Below are 18,809 nucleotides of genomic sequence, written 5' to 3' on the forward strand. Positions count from 1 at the left end.
TCCCTCCTGCACACACGCACGCACACTCTCCCTCCCGCACACGCGCTCTCTCCTTCCCGCACATGCACAATCTCCCTCCCGCACACGTACACACGCACTCTCCCTCCCGCACACGCACACGCGCAGTCTCCCTCCCGCACACGCGCACTCTCCCTCCCGCACATGCACACGCGCACTCTCCCTCCCGCACATGCACACGCGCACTCTCCCTCCCGCACCCGCACACACGCACTCTCCCTCTCCCGCACACACGCTCTCTCCCTCTCCCACACGCGCACTGTCCCTCCCACACACGCGCACTGTCCCTCCCGCACATGCACACGCGCACTCTTCCTCCCCCACACACGCACTCTCCCTCCCGCACACACGCACTCTCCCTCCCGCACACGCACACGCGCACTGTCTCTTCCGCACACGCACACTCTCCCTCCCGCACACACACACGCGCACACTACCTCCTGCACACGCACACTCTCCCTCCCGCACATGCACACGCGCACTCTCTCTCCCGCACACACACACGCACACTCTCCCTCCCGCACACGCACACTCTCCCTCCCGCACGCGCACACGCGCACTCTCCCTCCCGCACAGGCACACGCGCACACGCACTCTCCCTCCCGCGCACGCGCACTCTCCCTTCCGCGCACGCACACGCACACGCACACTCTCCCTCCCACACATGCACACGCACACTCTCCCTCCCACACACGCACACGCGCACTCTCCCTCCCACACATGCACACACGCACTCTCCCTCCTGCACACACGCATGCACACTCTCCCTCCCGCACACGCACACTCTCCCTCCCGCACACGCACATGCGCGCACTCCCTCCCGCACACGCGCACGCGCACTCTCCCTCCCGCACACTCGCGCGCACTCTCCCTCCCGCACACTCATGTGTGCACTCTCCCTCCCGCACACGCGCACTCTCCCTCCCCCACATGCGCACTCTCCCTCACCCACACGCGCACTGTTCCTCCCACACATGCGCACTGTCTCTCCCCCACACACACATTTTCCCTCGCACACACACACTGTCTTTCCCACACACACACACACTGTCTCTCCCACATACCCTCCACACATACTCTCTGTCCCCCCCACACACACTCTCTCTCCCACTCACACACTCTCTCTCCCACTCAGCCTCTCTTCCACATACGTAGTCTCCCCCTCACACACACACCCTCCCACACACACTCTCTCTGTCCCGCACAGACTTGTTCTCCCACTCACACACTCTCCCACACACCCTGTCTCTCCCAGACACACTCTCTCCCACTTACACACACACTCTCTCCCACACACACACACACACACTCTCCCACACACACACTCTCTCCGACACGCACACACTCTCTCCCACGCGCACACACTCTCTCCCACGTGCGCACACTCTCTGTATCCCACGCACACGTGCACTCTGTCTCCCACGTGCACACACACTCCGTCTCCCATGCACACACTCTGTCTCACACGCACACTCCCACACACATAGAATCTAGAACATAGAACATTACAGCATATTACAGGCCCTTCGGCCCACAGTGTTGTGCCAACCTATTATCCTACTAGGATCAATCTACCCTGCATACCCTACATTTTATTATTCTCTATGTGCCTATCCAAGAGTCACATAAAAGTCTCTATCATCATAGATGCAGACACACACACACACACACACACACACACACACACACACACTCTCTCTCTCTCGCTCATCTCTCACTCACACCTCACACATACGTGCGCTCTGTCTCTCTCTATCTCTCTCTCTCTCTCTCTCACTCACACACACTCTCTCTCTCTCTCTCTCTCTCTCACTCGTCTCTCACTCACACCTCACTCATGCACACACACGTACATGCACTCTCTCTCCCATGCACTCTCTTTCTCTCTCTCTCTCTCTCCCTCTCACACACACATCTCACTCACTCACTCTCATTCACTCTCTCACTTATTCACATGCAAACACACACATGCGTGCACACACACATTTAAATCCATGGGGTGAATTTTCATTTTTGGATTTATATTTTCAGAAACATTCTATTTTGTTTAAAAAGCACACAATTTGTAGAACATAAAACAACACAGCACAGAACAGGTCCTTCGGCCCTCGATGTTGCACCGACCTGTGAACTAATCTAAGCCCGTCCCCCTACTCTATCCCATCATTATCCATATGCTTATCCTTGAAAGTTGCCACCCAGGTTGACAGGGCTGTTAAGAAGACATACAGTGTTTTAGCTTTTATTAATAGAGGGATCGAGTTCCGGAACCAAGAGGTTATGCTGCAGCTGTACAAAACTCTGGTGCGGCCGCACTTGGAGTATTGTGTACAGTTCTGGTCACCGCATTATAAGAAGGATGTGGAAGCTTTGGAAAGGGTGCAGAGGAGATTTACTAGGATGTTGCCTGGTATGGAGGGAAGGTCTTACGAGGAAAGGCTGAGGGACTTGAGGCTGTTTTCGTTAGAGAGAAGAAGGCTGAGAGGTAACTTAATTGAGACATATAAAATAATCAGAGGGTTAGATAGGGTGGATAGGGAGAGCCTTTTTCCTCGGATGGTGACGGCGAGCACGAGAGACATAGCTTTAAATTGAGGGGTGAAAGATATAGGACAGATGTCAGAGGTAGTTTCTTTACTCAGAGAGTAATAAGGGAATGGAACGCTTTGCCTGCAACGGTAGTAGATTTGCCAATTTTAGGTACATTTGTCATTGGACAAGCATATGGACGTACATGGAATAGTGTAGGTTAGATGGGCTTGAGATCGGTATGACAGGTCGGCACAACATCGAGGGCCGAAGGGCCTGTACTGTGCTGTAATGTTCTATATGTTCTAACGCGGTTTTCGAGGAGCTGGAGTTGGGTGCACTTCCTGCAGATGTAGTCAACAGGGACACTAGCGGTGATCCTTACCTCCCACATTCAGCAGGAGGAACATTGAACTGCCCTGACCTCCGTTCCCATTATTCTAAATTCTCAAGACTTAAAACATAAAGAATAAAAATAATCTTGTTACTTACCAATCAGGGACACAGAACCTTTTTTTTTGGTTAGAGGAGGAGGATGGGTGGGAGACGCTACCCGGGTACTGTTTCGGGTAACGCAACCAACACAAATATATTACCTCACTCACTCACCAGTCCCGTGTCGGCTCCTGCTCAGCGTACCTCCGCCTATTCACGAGGTAGGCTTTTTAAAGATTCAAAAACAGTTACTCTCCGGCTTCCCGACAGGCTCCTGCTCCAAGCTCCTGCTCGCGCTGCTGCTTAACCAGAAATGCCTTCTGGTAGGTTGGTGGCCAGAACTGTTGCAACTGCGGGTAAACATTCGATGTGTTAGTAGTTCTGTAGGTTTATTCAATGTTAGATAAATAGATTGTTACCTGTTGCTTATAAAGTGAGTATTAGGGATTTCTTTCATTTAACCACTCCCTTATAACAGATTGGGGGTGCGAGGCAGATTATTCCGTTTTTCACGCATCCTTTAACAGACTGTGAGGTGAGGTGAGCTTCTCCGGGTGTTTCAGTTTTAATTATCAGAGAAGTGGTGGCCTCACATCTGTAACACTTGTTGGAGATGGTCATTACCTGGTATTTATATTGTGGAGGTGCTGGTGTTGGATAGGAGTGGACAAAGACAGAAGCCGCATGATAGCATAGCCTGACAAAGGAGCTGTGCTCTGAAAGCTTGTGATTTCAAATAAACCTGTTGGACTGTGTCCTCGTGTCTCGTGACTTCTGACTTGGTATTTATGGGGCGCATGAAGTCCCTGTGGCACTCACAGTATCTCTTTATGATACCTGTGTGGTATCTATTTGATGACCAGCCATTTATTCTTCTTGCTCAGGTCTGTGAGGGTGCCTCCACTTCCCTGTGAGAGTGCTAATTTTAACACACTCAGGAACTTGCTCAACCTGTACCACTGCTACCGGGCACACTCATTGTGTTAGATTGCTTCATCAGGATTTGCTTCCTGAACCTTAATCAATGAAGAGATGATCGCTTTTGAATTAGCCTCAGTCTTAAATCGAGTTTCAACCACGCTAACATGTGTTTGTGGCAGTACAGTAACCGCTGGTGATGGATTGAATTCAGGCATTGCTTTGGTCACCATACATGATAGGAAAGTACCTAGAACCTGTATCTGTAACTGTTCCATCTTTCACCTCACTCAAATGTTTTTGATGACAATGGATCTATCACATTCACTCCTACCAAATCATTCCTGTGCCCCTGACATTAGGGGTGGGCGATGCCCCTGACGTTAGGGGTGGGCGATGCCCCTGACGTTAGGGGTGGGCGGTGCCCCTGACATTAGGGGTGGGCGATGCCCCTGACGTTAGGGGTGGGCGATGCCCCTGAAGTTAGGGGTGGGCGGTGCCCCTGACATTAGGGGTGGGCGATGCCCCTGACGTTAGGGGTGGGCGATGCCCCTGAAGTTAGGGGTGGGTGGTGCCCCTGACATTAGGGGTGGGCGATGCCCCTGATGTTAGGGGTGGGCGGTGCCCCTGAAGTTAGGGGTGGGCGGTGCCCCTGAAGTTAGGGGTGGGCGATGCCCCTGACGTTGGGGGTGGGTGATGCCCCTGAAGTTAGGGGTGGGCGATGCCCCTGAAGTTAGGGGTGGGCGGTGCCCATGACGTTGGGGGTGGGTGATGCCCCTGAAGTTGGGGGTGGGCGATGCCCCTGACGTTAGGGGTGGGCGATGCCCCTGGAGTTAGGGGTGGGCGATGCCCCTGACGTTGGGGGTGGGTGATGCCCCTGAAGTTAGGGGTGGGCGATGCCCCTGAAGTTAGGGGTGGGCGGTGCCCCTGACGTTGGGGGTGGGTGATGCCCCTGAAGTTGGGGGTGGGCGATGCCCCTGACGTTAGGGGTGGGCGATGCCCCTGCAGTTGGGGGTGGGCGATGCCCCTGACGTTGGGGGTGGGTTATGCCCCTGACGTTGGGGGTGGGCGATGCCCCTGACGTTGGGGGTGGGCGATGCCCCTGAAGTTGGGGGTGGGCGATGCCCCTGACGTTGGGGGTGGGCGGTGCCCCTGACGTTGGGGGTGGGCGGTGCCCCTGAAGTTGGGGGTGGGCGGTGCCCCTGACGTTGGGGGTGGGCGGTGCCCCTGACGTTGCGGGTGGGCGATGCCCCTGACGTTGGGGGTGGGCGATGCCCCTGAAGTTGGGGGTGGGCGATGCCCCTGACGTTGGGGGTGGGCGGTGCCCCTGACGTTGGGGGTGGGCTATGCCCCTGACGTTGGGGGTGGGATATGCCCCTGACGTTGGGGGTGGGCGATGCCCCTGACGTTGGGTGTGGGCGGTGCCCCTGACGTTGGGGGTGGGCGATGCCCCTGACGTTGGGGGTGGGCGATGCCCCTGACGTTAGGGGTGGGCGGTGCCCCTGACGTTAGGGGTGGGCGATGCCCCTGACGTTAGGGGTGGGCGATGCCCCTGAAGTTAGGGGTGGGCGGTGCCCCTGACGTTAGGGGTGGGCGATGCCCCTGAAGTTAGGGGTGGGCGGTGCCCCTGACGTTAGGGGTGGGCGATGCCCCTGACGTTAGGGGTGGGCGGTGCCCCTGAAGTTAGGGGTGGGCGGTGCCCCTGAAGTTAGGGGTGGGCGGTGCCCCTGACGTTGGGGGTGGGCGATGCCCCTGACGTTGGGGGTGGGCGATGCCCCTGACTTTGGGGGTGGGTTATGCCCCTGACGTTGGGGGTGGGTGATGCCCCTGACGTTGGGGGTGGGTGATGCCCCTGACGTTGGGAGTGGGCGATGCCCCTGAAGTTAGGGGTGGGCGATGCCCCTGACGTTGGGGGTGGGCGATGCCCCTGACGTTGGGGGTGGGTTATGCCCCTGACGTTGGGGGTGGGTTATGCCCCTGACGTTGGGGGTGGGCGATGCCCCTGACGTTGGGGGTGGGCGATGCCCCTGACGTTGGGGGTGGGCGATGCCCCTGAAGTTAGGGGTGGGCGATGCCCCTGACGTTGGGGGTGGGTTATGCCCCTGACGTTGGGGGTGGGCGATGCCCCTGACGTTGGGGGTAGGCGATGCCCCTGACGTTGGGGGTGGGCGATGCCCCTGACGTTGGGGGTGGGCGATGCCCCTGACGTTAGGGGTGGGCGATGCCCCTGACGTTGGGGGTGGGCGATGCCCCTGACGTTAGGGGTGGGTGATGCCCCTGAAGTTGGGGGTGGGCGATGCCCCTGAAGTTAGGGGTGGGCGATGCCCCTTACGTTGGGGGTGGGCGATGCCCCTGAAGTTAGGGGTGGGCGATGCCCCTGACGTTGGGGGTGGGTTATGCCCCTGACGTTGGGGGTGGGTTATGCCCCTGAAGTTAGGGGTGGGTGATGCCCCTGAAGTTGGGGGTGGGCGATGCCCCTGAAGTTGGGGGTCGGCGATGCCCCTGACGTTGGGGGTGGGTTATGCCCCTGACGTTGGGGGTGGGTGATGCCCCTGACGTTGGGGGTGGGCGATGCCCCTGAAGTTGGGGGTGGGCGATGCCCCTGAAGTTGGGGGTGGGCGATGCCCCTACGTTGGGGGTGGGCGATGCCCCTGAAGTTGGGGGTGGGCGATGCCCCTGACGTTGGGGGTGGGCGGTGCCCCTGACGTTGGGGGTGGGCGATGCCCCTGACGTTGGGAGTGGGCGATGCCCCTGACATTGGGTGTGGGCGGTGCCCCTGACGTTAGGGGTGGGCGATGCCCCTGACGTTGGGGGTGGGCGATGCCCCTGAAGTTAGGGGTGGGCGATGCCCCTGACGTTGGGGGTGGGCGATGCCCCTGAAGTTGGGGGTGGGCGATGCCCCTGAAGTTAGGGGTGGGTGATGCTGTATCATTTGAAGTGACAGAAACCTGGTCCGATCTCTCACACTCCTGCATGCAGTCACTATGGTTTGTCCCCAGCTTCCTGGCTCCAGATCAAACTACAGCCTGATTGTCACTGAAGGGATTTGGCTGAGTTTGGTTTCTGGGGGCCTGAAGCTTCAGGGATTTATGAGGGGGTTGGGGATTTTTGGTATTGGCAGGGGTCAGAATTTGGGATTTTGTTTTATTGTCGGGGTCAGGGTTTCAGAAATTGGGTTTTTTGGGGACTGGGTGTTGGCACCTTGGGCATTGGGATATGGATGTTTGGGAGGCAGGTGTTTTTTGGGATGTGTGTGTGGGGAGGGTTGTTTGGGATGTGTGTGTGGGTGGGGTTTAGGAATCGGGTGTATTTCGGGATTCGGAGCGGAGGGTTCGGGAATCAGGTGTATTTCAGGATTCAGGCGGTGTTGGGAATCGGGTGTATTTCGGGAGGAGGGGAGGAGGGGTCAGGAATCAGGTGTATTTCAGGATTCGGGGAGGGGAGTCAGGAATCAGGTGTATTTTGGGATTCGGGAAGGAGGGGATTGAGAATTGGGAGCATGTTGAAATTCGGGGAGGGGTGTTTGGGAATCGGGTGTATTTCAGGATTCGGGGAGAGGGCTATCAGGAATCGGGTGTATTTTGAGATTCAGGGAGGGGGCTATCAGGAATCGGGTGTATTTCGGGATTCGGGGAGGGGCGCTATCAGGAATCGGGTGATTTCGGGATTCGGGGAGGGGGCTATCAGGAATCGGGTGTATTTCGGGATTCGGGGAGGGGGCTATCAGGAATCGGGTGTATTTCGGGATTCGGGGAGGGGGGCTATCAGGAATCGGGTGTATTTCGGGATTCAGGGAGGGGGCTATCAGGAATCGGGTGTATTTTGGGATTCGGGGAAGGGTGCTATCAGGAATCGGGTGTATTTTGTTTACCTGGCGGTACCGGGAGACATATCTGGTTTGGGGCCTGGACCCACTAAATGAACATTCACTGAAAAAATCCAGACCAGAGTGAGTGGAGCCCAGGGGTGGGGAATCCAGGGAGGGGGAATCCAGGGAGGGGGTTAGCCCGGGGGTGGGGTTTGGAGAGTCAGGGGATGGGGAGCCCGGGGGTGAGGAACCCAGGGAGGGGGTTAGCCCAGGGGTGGGGGCTGGAGAGCCCGGGGCTGCAGAGCCCAGAGGTGGGGGTTGGAGAGTCTGGGGATGGGGAACCCGGGGGTGGGGAACCCAGGGAGGAGGTTAGCTCGGGGTTGGGGGTTGGAGAGTCCGTGGGTGGGGAGCCCGCGGGTGGGGAGTGGGGAGCCCGGCGGTGGGGATGTGATGGGCAGCGGAGCCGCTTTGGAGTTTTTACCCCGGAATTGGGCCAAGCGGCCCTCCCCCACCCTCTGGGTTAGTTGGGGTGGGTTGATGCAGCCGGTGGGATAGCGGTTGGAGGGAGCTGTCTGCACCCCGTGTGTTCCAATGAGCAGACTTTTCGTGGCTTCAATCTGGAATGTGGTTTTCCCAACAGGAAAAGTGGCAGTTTGTGGGATCACAGAGATCTGGGATGCTGGAGGATCGGGCTGAAGGAAGTGGATCTCCCGGGAAAGGCGACACCCTGCCTTGGAACCTGGCGAAACACCAGAGATTCAAACAGGGCAAAGTTGGCACACAGGGCAGCGGAATAATGGAGCCAGCAGAGCGAGCAGTGATCAGGATTGCAGGTACCAGGGAGGACGTGAGAGGGCGTGGTGGGGGGACGGGGGGTTCTTCGTCTCCATTTCTGTATGAGACCATGTGACCATATAGCACTGAGCATGTTCTGCACACAGCCTATTCTGGATCCTGAATAGTTCCAGAATAAACGGGATGTTCCAGACTAGCAATAATATCATCACAGATATCCTAGATCAACAGCAGGGCCTGAACATTATTGGGTCTTATTCATCACTGGGTATCAAGGGGGTACCAATTTTCTGGATCAGTGCTGGGTATAAAGTGGGTGCAATTGTTCTCGATCAGCACTTGGTGTTAAGTGGGTGGCAAGTTCTGGATCTGTGCTGCATAAAAAGTTGGAATGCTTGTTCTAGATCAGTGATGGGTACAGTTAATGTGCTCATACCAGGTCAGTGCTGAGTATAAACTGAGTGAAATGAGGAGCTGGATGAACACAGCAGGCCAAGCAGCATCTCAGGAGCACAAAAGCTGACCTTTCGGGCCTAAACCCTTCATCAGAGAGGAAGGGTCTAGGCCCGAAACGGCAGCTTTTGTGCTCCTGAGATGCTGCTTGGCCTGCTGTGTTCATCCAGCTTCACACTTTGTTATCTTGGATTCTCCAGCATCTGCAGTTCTCATTATCTATAAACTGAGTGAGATTGTTCTAGATTAGTGCTCGATATAAAGTGTAGGGGTACTTGTTCCTGGTCACTCATAGGCTTAGGGATTACAGACTAGTGAGCCTAATAGCGATGGTGGGGAAAATTCTCAAATCGATTATCAAGGATTTTACAGCAGAGCATTTAGAAAGCAGCAGCAGCAGGATCAGACAGGGTCAGCGTGGATTTATGAAGGGGAAACCGTGCTTGACAAATCTGTTGGAATTCTATGAAGATGTAACTAGTAGAGTTGACAAAGGGGAGCCAGTCGATGTGGAATATTTGGACTTTCAGAAAGCATTTGACAAATTCTGATGTCATTATTAATCAGTATGTTTTAAGCTTGCTGTCGTGATGAAAGATATATAATTTATCATTATCGGTTCATAGAGTTTGAGAGTCATACAGTCATAGGGATATACAGCATGAAAACAGAGCATTTGGTCCAACTTGTCCATGCCACCCAGATATTCTAAATTAATCTAGCCCCATTTGCCAGTATTTGGTCCATGTCCCTCTAAACCCTTCCTATTCATATACCTATCCAGATGCCTGTTAAATGCTGTAACTGTACCAGCCTCCACCACTTCCTCTGGCAGCTCATTCCATACACGCACCACCCTCTGTGTGAAAAAGCTGCCCCTTAGGTCCCTTTTAAATCTTTCCCTTCTCACCTTAAACCTATGCCCTCTGGTTCTGGACTCTCGCACCCCAGAGAACAGACCTTGGCTATTCACCCTATCCATGCCCCTCATGATTTTATTAACCTTTATAAGGTCACCCCTCAGCCCCCGAACCTCCAGGGAAAATAGTCACAGTATATTCAGTCTCTCCCTATAACTCAAACCCTCCAATCCTGGCAACATCCTTGTAAATCTTTTCTGAACCCTTTCAAGTTTAACGACATCCTTCCTATAACAGGGAGACCAGAATTATACACAGTATTCCAATATTGGCCAAACCAATCTCCTGTAAATTTGCAACATGGGCTTCCAACTCCTATATTCAACGCACTGACCAATAAAGGCAAGTAGATAAGAAACACTTTCTTCACTATCCTATCCACTTGTGACTCCACTTACAAGGAACTATGAACCTGCACTGCAAGATCTCTTTGTTCAGTAACATTCCCCAGGACCTTACTATTAAGTATATCCATCCTGCCCCGATTTGCCTTTCCAATACACAGCACCTCACATTTATCTAAATTAAGCTGCATCTGCCACTCCTTGGCCCATTGGCCCATCTGATCTAGATCCTGTTGTACTCTGAGGTAACCTCCTTCACTGTCCACTACAACCTCCAAGTTTAGTGTCATCTGCAAACTTACTAAACATTCCTCCCATGTTCACATCCAAATTGTTAAATTTGGAATTTGATTTCAAACTACATCATTAGCAAATGAAATAAGGTGAGAGAGACCTTCCTGAATGACAACATTTAACCAGCATTTATCAGTGAGCAGGTACATATAACATCAGCCCTCCCCCTCACCAAGTTAATGGTCAGATGTTTATACTGTTGGTTTTATGACAGGCAGGACAAACATTTAAGTCAATTAGCTTTGCCTTTCATTCAGAACAGTCTAGAAGACTACATATATTTAAAATAAAAACCAAACGAACTGTGGATGTAGTAAATCAGGAACGAAAGCAGAAGTTGCTAGAAAAGCTCAGCAGGTCTGGCAGCATCTGTGAAGGGAAAGACAGAGTTAATGTTTCAGGTCCAGTGACTCTTCCTCAGAACTTCTGAGGAAGGGTCACCGGACCCGAAACGTTAGCTCTGTTTTTTCCTGCATAGATGCTGCCAGACCTGCTGAGCTTTTCCAGCAACTTTGTTTTTGCATTTTTTTTAAACAAAATTGGTTCAGATGAAATCAGAGTTAAGAAGTAAATGAGTTTCTTTCCTTGAAGGAGTTCAGGGAACTGGCTACCTCAGGAGAAGTACAAACAGAAATTGCGAGAAAAACTCAGTAGGTCTGGGAGCATCTGTGGACAGAAAACGAACTTAACATTTTGGATCTAGTGACCCTTCTTAAGAACAGAAGTTGACTGCTTCCTCTCCACAGATGCTGCCAGACTTGCTGAGATTTTCCAGCAATTTCTGTTTTTGTTTCTGATTTCTGGCATCTGCTGTTTTTTCATCTGACTTCAGGAAAAAGAGTTTACTTTCTAAATTGTTCAAACCTGGAAAATTTAACCTGCAGGTTTTCAAACTGAGGAAGTTGAGCTCTCAGATCAGTAAAAAGTTTATGTAGGCAGATTTGAAAAGAACTTGGTGAAATGTCTTTATAATCCTCGGCAAAGAACATCTCCAGAGACAGTTAGTTTAACAGTAAAGAGCTGAGATAGGGATATAATTTCTCTGGACTTGAGTTTCTGTAACAAATCGTTGGGAAAAATGATTGAAAATTTGCCTTAAGATCCCTCTAACTATCTTCCATTTGGAGAGCAACCTAATTTTGCTTCTTCCTTCGCGTAAGAATCTTCTGCTCAAGAAAGTCAACAGCTTTGTGTGAATGTGTCTCAGGGAGAGTCTGCCACATTAGCTAACTCATTAAAAATAAAAGATGACCAGGCCTGGCTGCCAAGCTCCTCAATCGGCCATGTCAGAACTTGGTTTAAAGTCATCAACATTACTGTGGGCTTAGTGTCACATGGAGGCCAGGACAGATACAAAAAGAAATCTGAACATCCATCACCATCTTCTCATGGGCAGCTAGGAACAGGGAGAAATGCTGGGCCGGCCAGTGATGCCCACATCCCACGAGTGAATAAACAAAAGTTTCATTTTGGGATCTGATTTGTCCTGGAATAACATCAGCTGGGATCGTAATGCTATAGGACTGTACATTGGCGTGTGCCTGTATGTCGCTCTGTGGTTGTACATTGGCGATGCCTGTATGTCGCTCTGTGGTTGTATATTGGCGTGTGCCTATACGTCGCTCTGTGGTTGTACATTGGCGTGTGCCTGTATGTCACTCTGTGGTTGTACATTGGCGTGTGCCTGTATGTTGCTCTGTGGTTGTACATTAGCGTGTGCCTGTATGTCGCTCTGTGGTTGTACATTAGCGTGTGCCTGTATGTCGCTCTGTGGTTGTACATTGGCGTGTGCCTGTATGTCGCTCTGTGGTTGTACATTAGCGTGTGCCTGTATGTCGCTCTGTGGTTGTACATTAGCGTGTGCCTGTATGTCGCTCTGTGGTTGTACATTGGCGATGCCTGTATGTCGCTCTGTGGTTGTACATTGGCGTGTGCCTGTACGTCACTCTGTGGTTGTACATTGGCGTGTGCCTGTACGTCACTCTGTGGTTGTACATTAGCGTGTGCCTGTATGTCGCTCTGTGGTTGTACATTGGCGTGTGCCTGTATGTCGCTCTGTGGTTGTACATTGGCGTGTGCCTGTATGTCGCTCTGTGGTTGTACATTGGCGTGTGCCTGTATGTCGCTCTGTGGTTGTACATTGGCGTGTGCCTGTATGTCGCTCTGTGGTTGTACATTGGCGTGTGCCTGTATGTCGCTCTGTGGTTGTACATTAGCGTGTGCCTGTATGTCGCTCTGTGGTTGTACATTGGCGTGTGCCTGTATGTCGCTCTGTGGTTGTACATTAGCGTGTGCCTGTATGTCGCTCTGTGGTTGTACATTGGCGTGTGCCTATACATCGCTCTGTGGTTGTACATTGGCGTGTGCCTGTATGTCGCTCTGTGGTTGTACATTGGCGTGTGCCTGTATGTCACTCTGTGGTTGTACATTGGCGTGTGCCTGTATGTCGCTCTGTGGTTGTACATTGGCGTGTGCCTGTATGTCGCTCTGTGGTTGTACATTGGCGTGTGCCTGTATGTCGCTCTGTGGTTGTACATTGGCGTGTGCCTGTACGTCGCTCTGTGGTTGTACATTGGCGTGTGCCTGTATGTCGCTCTGTGGTTGTACATTGGCGTGTGCCTATACGTCGCTCTGTGGTTGTACATTAGCGTGTGCCTGTATGTCGCTCTGTGGTTGTACATTGGCGTGTGCCTGTATGTCACTCTGTGGTTGTACATTGGCGTGTGCCTATACATCGCTCTGTGGTTGTACATTAGCGTGTGCCTGTATGTTGCTCTGTGGTTGTACATTAGCGTGTGCCTGTATGTCGCTCTGTGGTTGTACATTAGCGTGTGCCTGTATGTCGCTCTGTGGTTGTACATTGGCGTGTGCCTGTATGTCGCTCTGTGGTTGTACATTGGCGTGTGCCTGTATGTCGCTCTGTGGTTGTACATTGGCGTGTGCCTGTATGTCGCTCTGTGGTTGTACATTGGCGTGTGCCTGTATGTCGCTCTGTGGTTGTACATTGGCGTGTGCCTGTATGTCGCTCTGTGGTTGTACATTGGCGTGTGCCTGTATGTCGCTCTGTGGTTGTACATTAGCGTGTGCCTGTACGTCGCTCTGTGGTTGTACATTGGCGTGTGCCTGTACGTCGCTCTGTGGTTGTACATTGGCGTGTGCCTATACATCGCTCTGTGGTTGTACATTGGCGTGTGCCTGTATGTTGCTCTGTGGTTGTACATTGGCGTGTGCCTGTATGTCGCTCTGTGGTTGTACATTGGCGTGTGCCTGTATGTCGCTCTGTGGTTGTACATTGGCGTGTGCCTGTATGTCGCTCTGTGGTTGTACATTAGCGTGTGCCTGTACGTCGCTCTGTGGTTGTACATTGGCGTGTGCCTGTATGTCGCTCTGTGGTTGTACATTGGCGTGTGCCTGTATGTCGCTGTGTGGTTGTACATTGGCGTGTGCCTGTATGTCACTCTGTGGTTGTACATTGGCGTGTGCCTATACGTCGCTCTGTGGTTGTACATTAGCGTGTGCCTGTACGTCGCTCTGTGGTTGTACATTGGCGTGTGCCTGTATGTCGCTCTGTGGTTGTACATTGGCGTGTGCCTGTATGTCGCTCTGTGGTTGTACATTGGCGTGTGCCTATACGTCGCTCTGTGGTTGTACATTAGCGTGTGCCTGTATGTCACTCTGTGGTTGTACATTGGCGTGTGCCTATACGTCGCTCTGTGGTTGTACATTAGCGTGTGCCTGTACGTCGCTCTGTGGTTGTACATTGGCGTGTGCCTGTATGTCGCTCTGTGGTTGTACATTGGCGTGTGCCTGTATGTCGCTCTGTGGTTGTACATTGGCGTGTGCCTGTATGTCACTCTGTGGTTGTACATTGGCGTGTGCCTGTATGTCACTCTGTGGTTGTACATTGGCGTGTGCCTGTATGTCACTCTGTGGTTGTACATTAGCGTGTGCCTGTATGTCGCTCTGTGGTTGTACATTGGCGTGTGCCTGTATGTCGCTCTGTGGTTGTACATTGGCGTGTGCCTGTATGTCGCTCTGTGGTTGTACATTGGCGTGTGCCTGTATGTCGCTGTGTGGTTGTACATTGGCGTGTGCCTGTACGTCGCTCTGTGGTTGTACATTGGCGTGTGCCTGTATGTCGCTCTGTGGTTGTACATTGGCGTGTGCCTATATGTCGCTCTGTGGTTGTACATTGGCGTGTGCCTGTATGTCGCTCTGTGGTTGTACATTGGCGTGTGCCTGTATGTCGCTCTGTGGTTGTACATTGGCGTGTGCCTATATGTCGCTCTGTGGTTGTACATTGGCGTGTGCCTGTATGTCGCTCTGTGGTTGTACATTGGCGTGTGCCTGTACGTCACTCTGTGGTTGTACATTGGCGTGTGCCTGTACGTTGCTCTGTGGTTGTACATTAGCGTGTGCCTATACGTCGCTCTGTGGTTGTACATTGGCGTGTGCCTATACGTCGCTCTGTGGTTGTACATTGGCGTGTGCCTGTATGTCACTCTGTGGTTGTACATTGGCGTGTGCCTGTATGTCGCTCTGTGGTTGTACATTGGCGTGTGCCTGTATGTCACTCTGTGGTTGTACATTGGCGTGTGCCTGTATGTCACTCTGTGGTTGTACATTAGCGTGTGCCTGTATGTCACTCTGTGGTTGTACATTGGCGTGTGCCTATACATCGCTCTGTGGTTGTACATTGGCGTGTGCCTGTATGTTGCTCTGTGGTTGTACATTGGCGTGTGCCTGTATGTCGATCTGTGGTTGTACATTGGCGTGTGCCTGTATGTCACTCTGTGGTTGTACATTGGCGTGTGCCTGTATGTCGCTCTGTGGTTGTACATTGGCGTGTGCCTGTATGTTGCTCTGTGGTTGTACATTGGCGTGTGCCTGTATGTCACTCTGTGGTTGTACATTGGCGTGTGCCTGTACGTCGCTCTGTGGTTGTACATTGGCGTGTGCCTGTATGTCGCTCTGTGGTTGTACATTGGCGTGTGCCTATACGTTGCTCTGTGGTTGTACATTGGCGTGTGCCTGTATGTCGCTCTGTGGTTGTACATTGGCGTGTGCCTGTATGTCACTCTGTGGTTGTACATTGGCGTGTGCCTGTATGTCACTCTGTGGTTGTACATTGGCGTGTGCCTATACATCGCTCTGTGGTTGTACATTGGCGTGTGCCTGTATGTCGCTCTGTGGTTGTACATTGGCGTGTGCCTGTATGTCACTCTGTGGTTGTACATTGGCGTGTGCCTGTACGTCGCTCTGTGGTTGTACATTGGCGTGTGCCTGTATGTCGCTCTGTGGTTGTACATTGGCGTGTGCCTATACGTTGCTCTGTGGTTGTACATTAGCGTGTGCCTGTATGTCGCTCTGTGGTTGTACATTGGCGTGTGCCTGTATGTCGCTCTGTGGTTGTACATTGGCGTGTGCCTATACGTTGCTCTGTGGTTGTACATTGGCGTGTGCCTGTATGTCGCTCTGTGGTTGTACATTGGCGTGTGCCTATACGTCGCTCTGTGGTTGTACATTGGCGTGTGCCTGTATGTCGCTCTGTGGTTGTACATTGGCGTGTGCCTATACGTTGCTCTGTGGTTGTACATTGGCGTGTGCCTGTATGTCGCTCTGTGGTTGTACATTGGCGTGTGCCTGTATGTCGCTCTGTGGTTGTACATTGGCGTGTGCCTGTATGTTGCTCTGTGGTTGTACATTGGCGTGTGCCTGTATGTCGCTCTGTGGTTGTACATTGGCGTGTGCCTGTATGTCGCTCTGTGGTTGTACATTGGCGTGTGCCTGTACGTCGCTCTGTGGTTGTACATTGGCGTGTGCCTATACATCGCTCTGTGGTTGTACATTGGCGTGTGCCTGTATGTTGCTCTGTGGTTGTACATTGGCGTCTGCCTGTATGTCGCTCTGTGGTTGTACATTGGCGTGTGCCTGTACGTCGCTCTGTGGTTGTACATTGGCGTGTGCCTGTACATCGCTCTGTGGTTGTACATTGGCGTGTGCCTGTATGTCGCTCTGTGGTTGTACATTGGCGTGTGCCTGTATGTCGCTCTGTGGTTGTACATTGGCGTGTGCCTGTATGTCGCTCTGTGGTTGTACATTGGCGTGTGCCTGTATGTCGCTCTGTGGTTGTACATTAGCGTGTGCCTGTATGTCGCTCTGTGGTTGTACATTGGCGTGTGCCTGTATGTCGCTCTGTGGTTGTACATTAGCGTGTGCCTGTATGTCGCTCTGTGGTTGTACATTGGCGCGTGCCTGTATGTCGCTCTGTGGTTGTACATTGGCGTGTGCCTATACGTTGCTCTGTGGTTGTACATTGGCGTGTGCCTGTATGTCGCTCTGTGGTTGTACATTGGCGTGTGCCTGTATGTCGCTCTGTGGTTGTACATTGGCGTGTGCCTGTATGTCGCTCTGTGGTTGTACATTGGCGATGCCTGTATGTCGCTCTGTGGTTGTACATTGGCGTGTGCCTGTACGTCACTCTGTGGTTGTACATTGGCGTGTGCCTGTATGTCGCTCTGTGGTTGTACATTGGCGTGTGCCTGTACGTCACTCTGTGGTTGTACATTAGCGTGTGCCTGTATGTCGCTCTGTGGTTGTACATTGGCGTGTGCCTGTATGTCGCTCTGTGGTTGTACATTGGCGTGTGCCTGTATGTCGCTCTGTGGTTGTACATTGGCGTGTGCCTGTATGTCGCTCTGTGGTTGTACATTGGCGTGTGCCTGTATGTCGCTCTGTGGTTGTACATTGGCGTGTGCCTGTATGTCGCTCTGTGGTTGTACATTGGCGTGTGCCTATATGTCGCTCTGTGGTTGTACATTAGCGTGTGCCTGTATGTCGCTCTGTGGTTGTACATTGGCGTGTGCCTGTATGTCGCTCTGTGGTTGTACATTAGCGTGTGCCTGTATGTCACTCTGTGGTTGTACATTGGCGTGTGCCTATACGTCGCTCTGTGGTTGTACATTAGCGTGTGCCTGTACGTCGCTCTGTGGTTGTACATTGGCGTGTGCCTGTATGTCGCTCTGTGGTTGTACATTGGCGTGTGCCTGTATGTCGCTCTGTGGTTGTACATTGGCGTGTGCCTATACGTCGCTCTGTGGTTGTACATTAGCGTGTGCCTGTATGTCACTCTGTGGTTGTACATTGGCGTGTGCCTATACGTCACTCTGTGGTTGTACATTGGCGTGTGCCTGTATGTCGCTCTGTGGTTGTACATTGGCGTGTGCCTGTATGTCGCTCTGTGGTTGTACATTGGCGTGTGCCTGTATGTCGCTCTGTGGTTGTACATTGGCGTGTGCCTGTATGTTGCTCTGTGGTTGTACATTGGCGTGTGCCTGTACGTCGCTCTGTGGTTGTACATTGGCGTGTGCCTGTATGTCGCTCTGTGGTTGTACATTGGCGTGTGCCTGTATGTCGCTCTGTGGTTGTACATTGGCGTGTGCCTATACGTCGCTCTGTGGTTGTACATTGGCGTGTGCCTGTATGTCACTCTGTGGTTGTACATTGGCGTGTGCCTGTATGTCGCTCTGTGGTTGTACATTGGCGTGTGCCTGTATGTCACTCTGTGGTTGTACATTGGCGTGTGCCTGTATGTCACTCTGTGGTTGTACATTAGCGTGTGCCTGTATGTCACTCTGTGGTTGTACATTGGCGTGTGCCTATACATCGCTCTGTGGTTGTACATTGGCGTGTGCCTGTATGTTGCTCTGTGGTTGTACATTGGCGTGTGCCTGTATGTCGATCTGTGGTTGTACATTGGCGTGTGCCTGTATGTCACTCTGTGGTTGTACATTGGCGTGTGCCTGTATGTCGCTCTGTGGTTGTACATTGGCGTGTGCCTGTATGTTGCTCTGTGGTTGTACATTGGCGTGTGCCTGTATGTCACTCTGTGGTTGTACATTGGCGTGTGCCTGTACGTCGCTCTGTGGTTGTACATTGGCGTGTGCCTGTATGTCGCTCTGTGGTTGTACATTGGCGTGTGCCTATACGTTGCTCTGTGGTTGTACATTGGCGTGTGCCTGTATGTCGCTCTGTGGTTGTACATTGGCGTGTGCCTGTATGTCACTCTGTGGTTGTACATTGGCGTGTGCCTGTATGTCGCTCTGTGGTTGTACATTGGCGTGTGCCTGTATGTCGCTCTGTGGTTGTACATTGGCGTGTGCCTGTATGTCACTCTGTGGTTGTACATTGGCGTGTGCCTGTACGTCGCTCTGTGGTTGTACATTGGCGTGTGCCTGTATGTCGCTCTGTGGTTGTACATTGGCGTGTGCCTATACGTTGCTCTGTGGTTGTACA

The 18,809-nt window shown here is 52.6% G+C and overlaps 1 protein-coding gene across 2 annotated transcripts in view; it reads left to right on the forward strand.

The window, feature by feature from the left end:
- The window catches only part of LOC125463118 (plectin-like), a 392,251-nt gene that overhangs the window by 58,784 nt on the left and 314,658 nt on the right, over nucleotides 1-18,809 (forward strand). For both annotated transcript variants that reach the window (XM_059640946.1, XM_059640955.1), the window contains one exon: nucleotides 8,349-8,541. In XM_059640946.1, coding sequence (XP_059496929.1) covers nucleotides 8,349-8,541 — 193 coding nt within the window. The remainder of the gene's footprint in view (nucleotides 1-8,348; nucleotides 8,542-18,809) is intronic.

Source organism: Stegostoma tigrinum, chromosome 2 (genome assembly GCF_030684315.1).
Source record: "Stegostoma tigrinum isolate sSteTig4 chromosome 2, sSteTig4.hap1, whole genome shotgun sequence".
Taxonomy (NCBI): domain Eukaryota; kingdom Metazoa; phylum Chordata; class Chondrichthyes; order Orectolobiformes; family Stegostomatidae; genus Stegostoma; species Stegostoma tigrinum.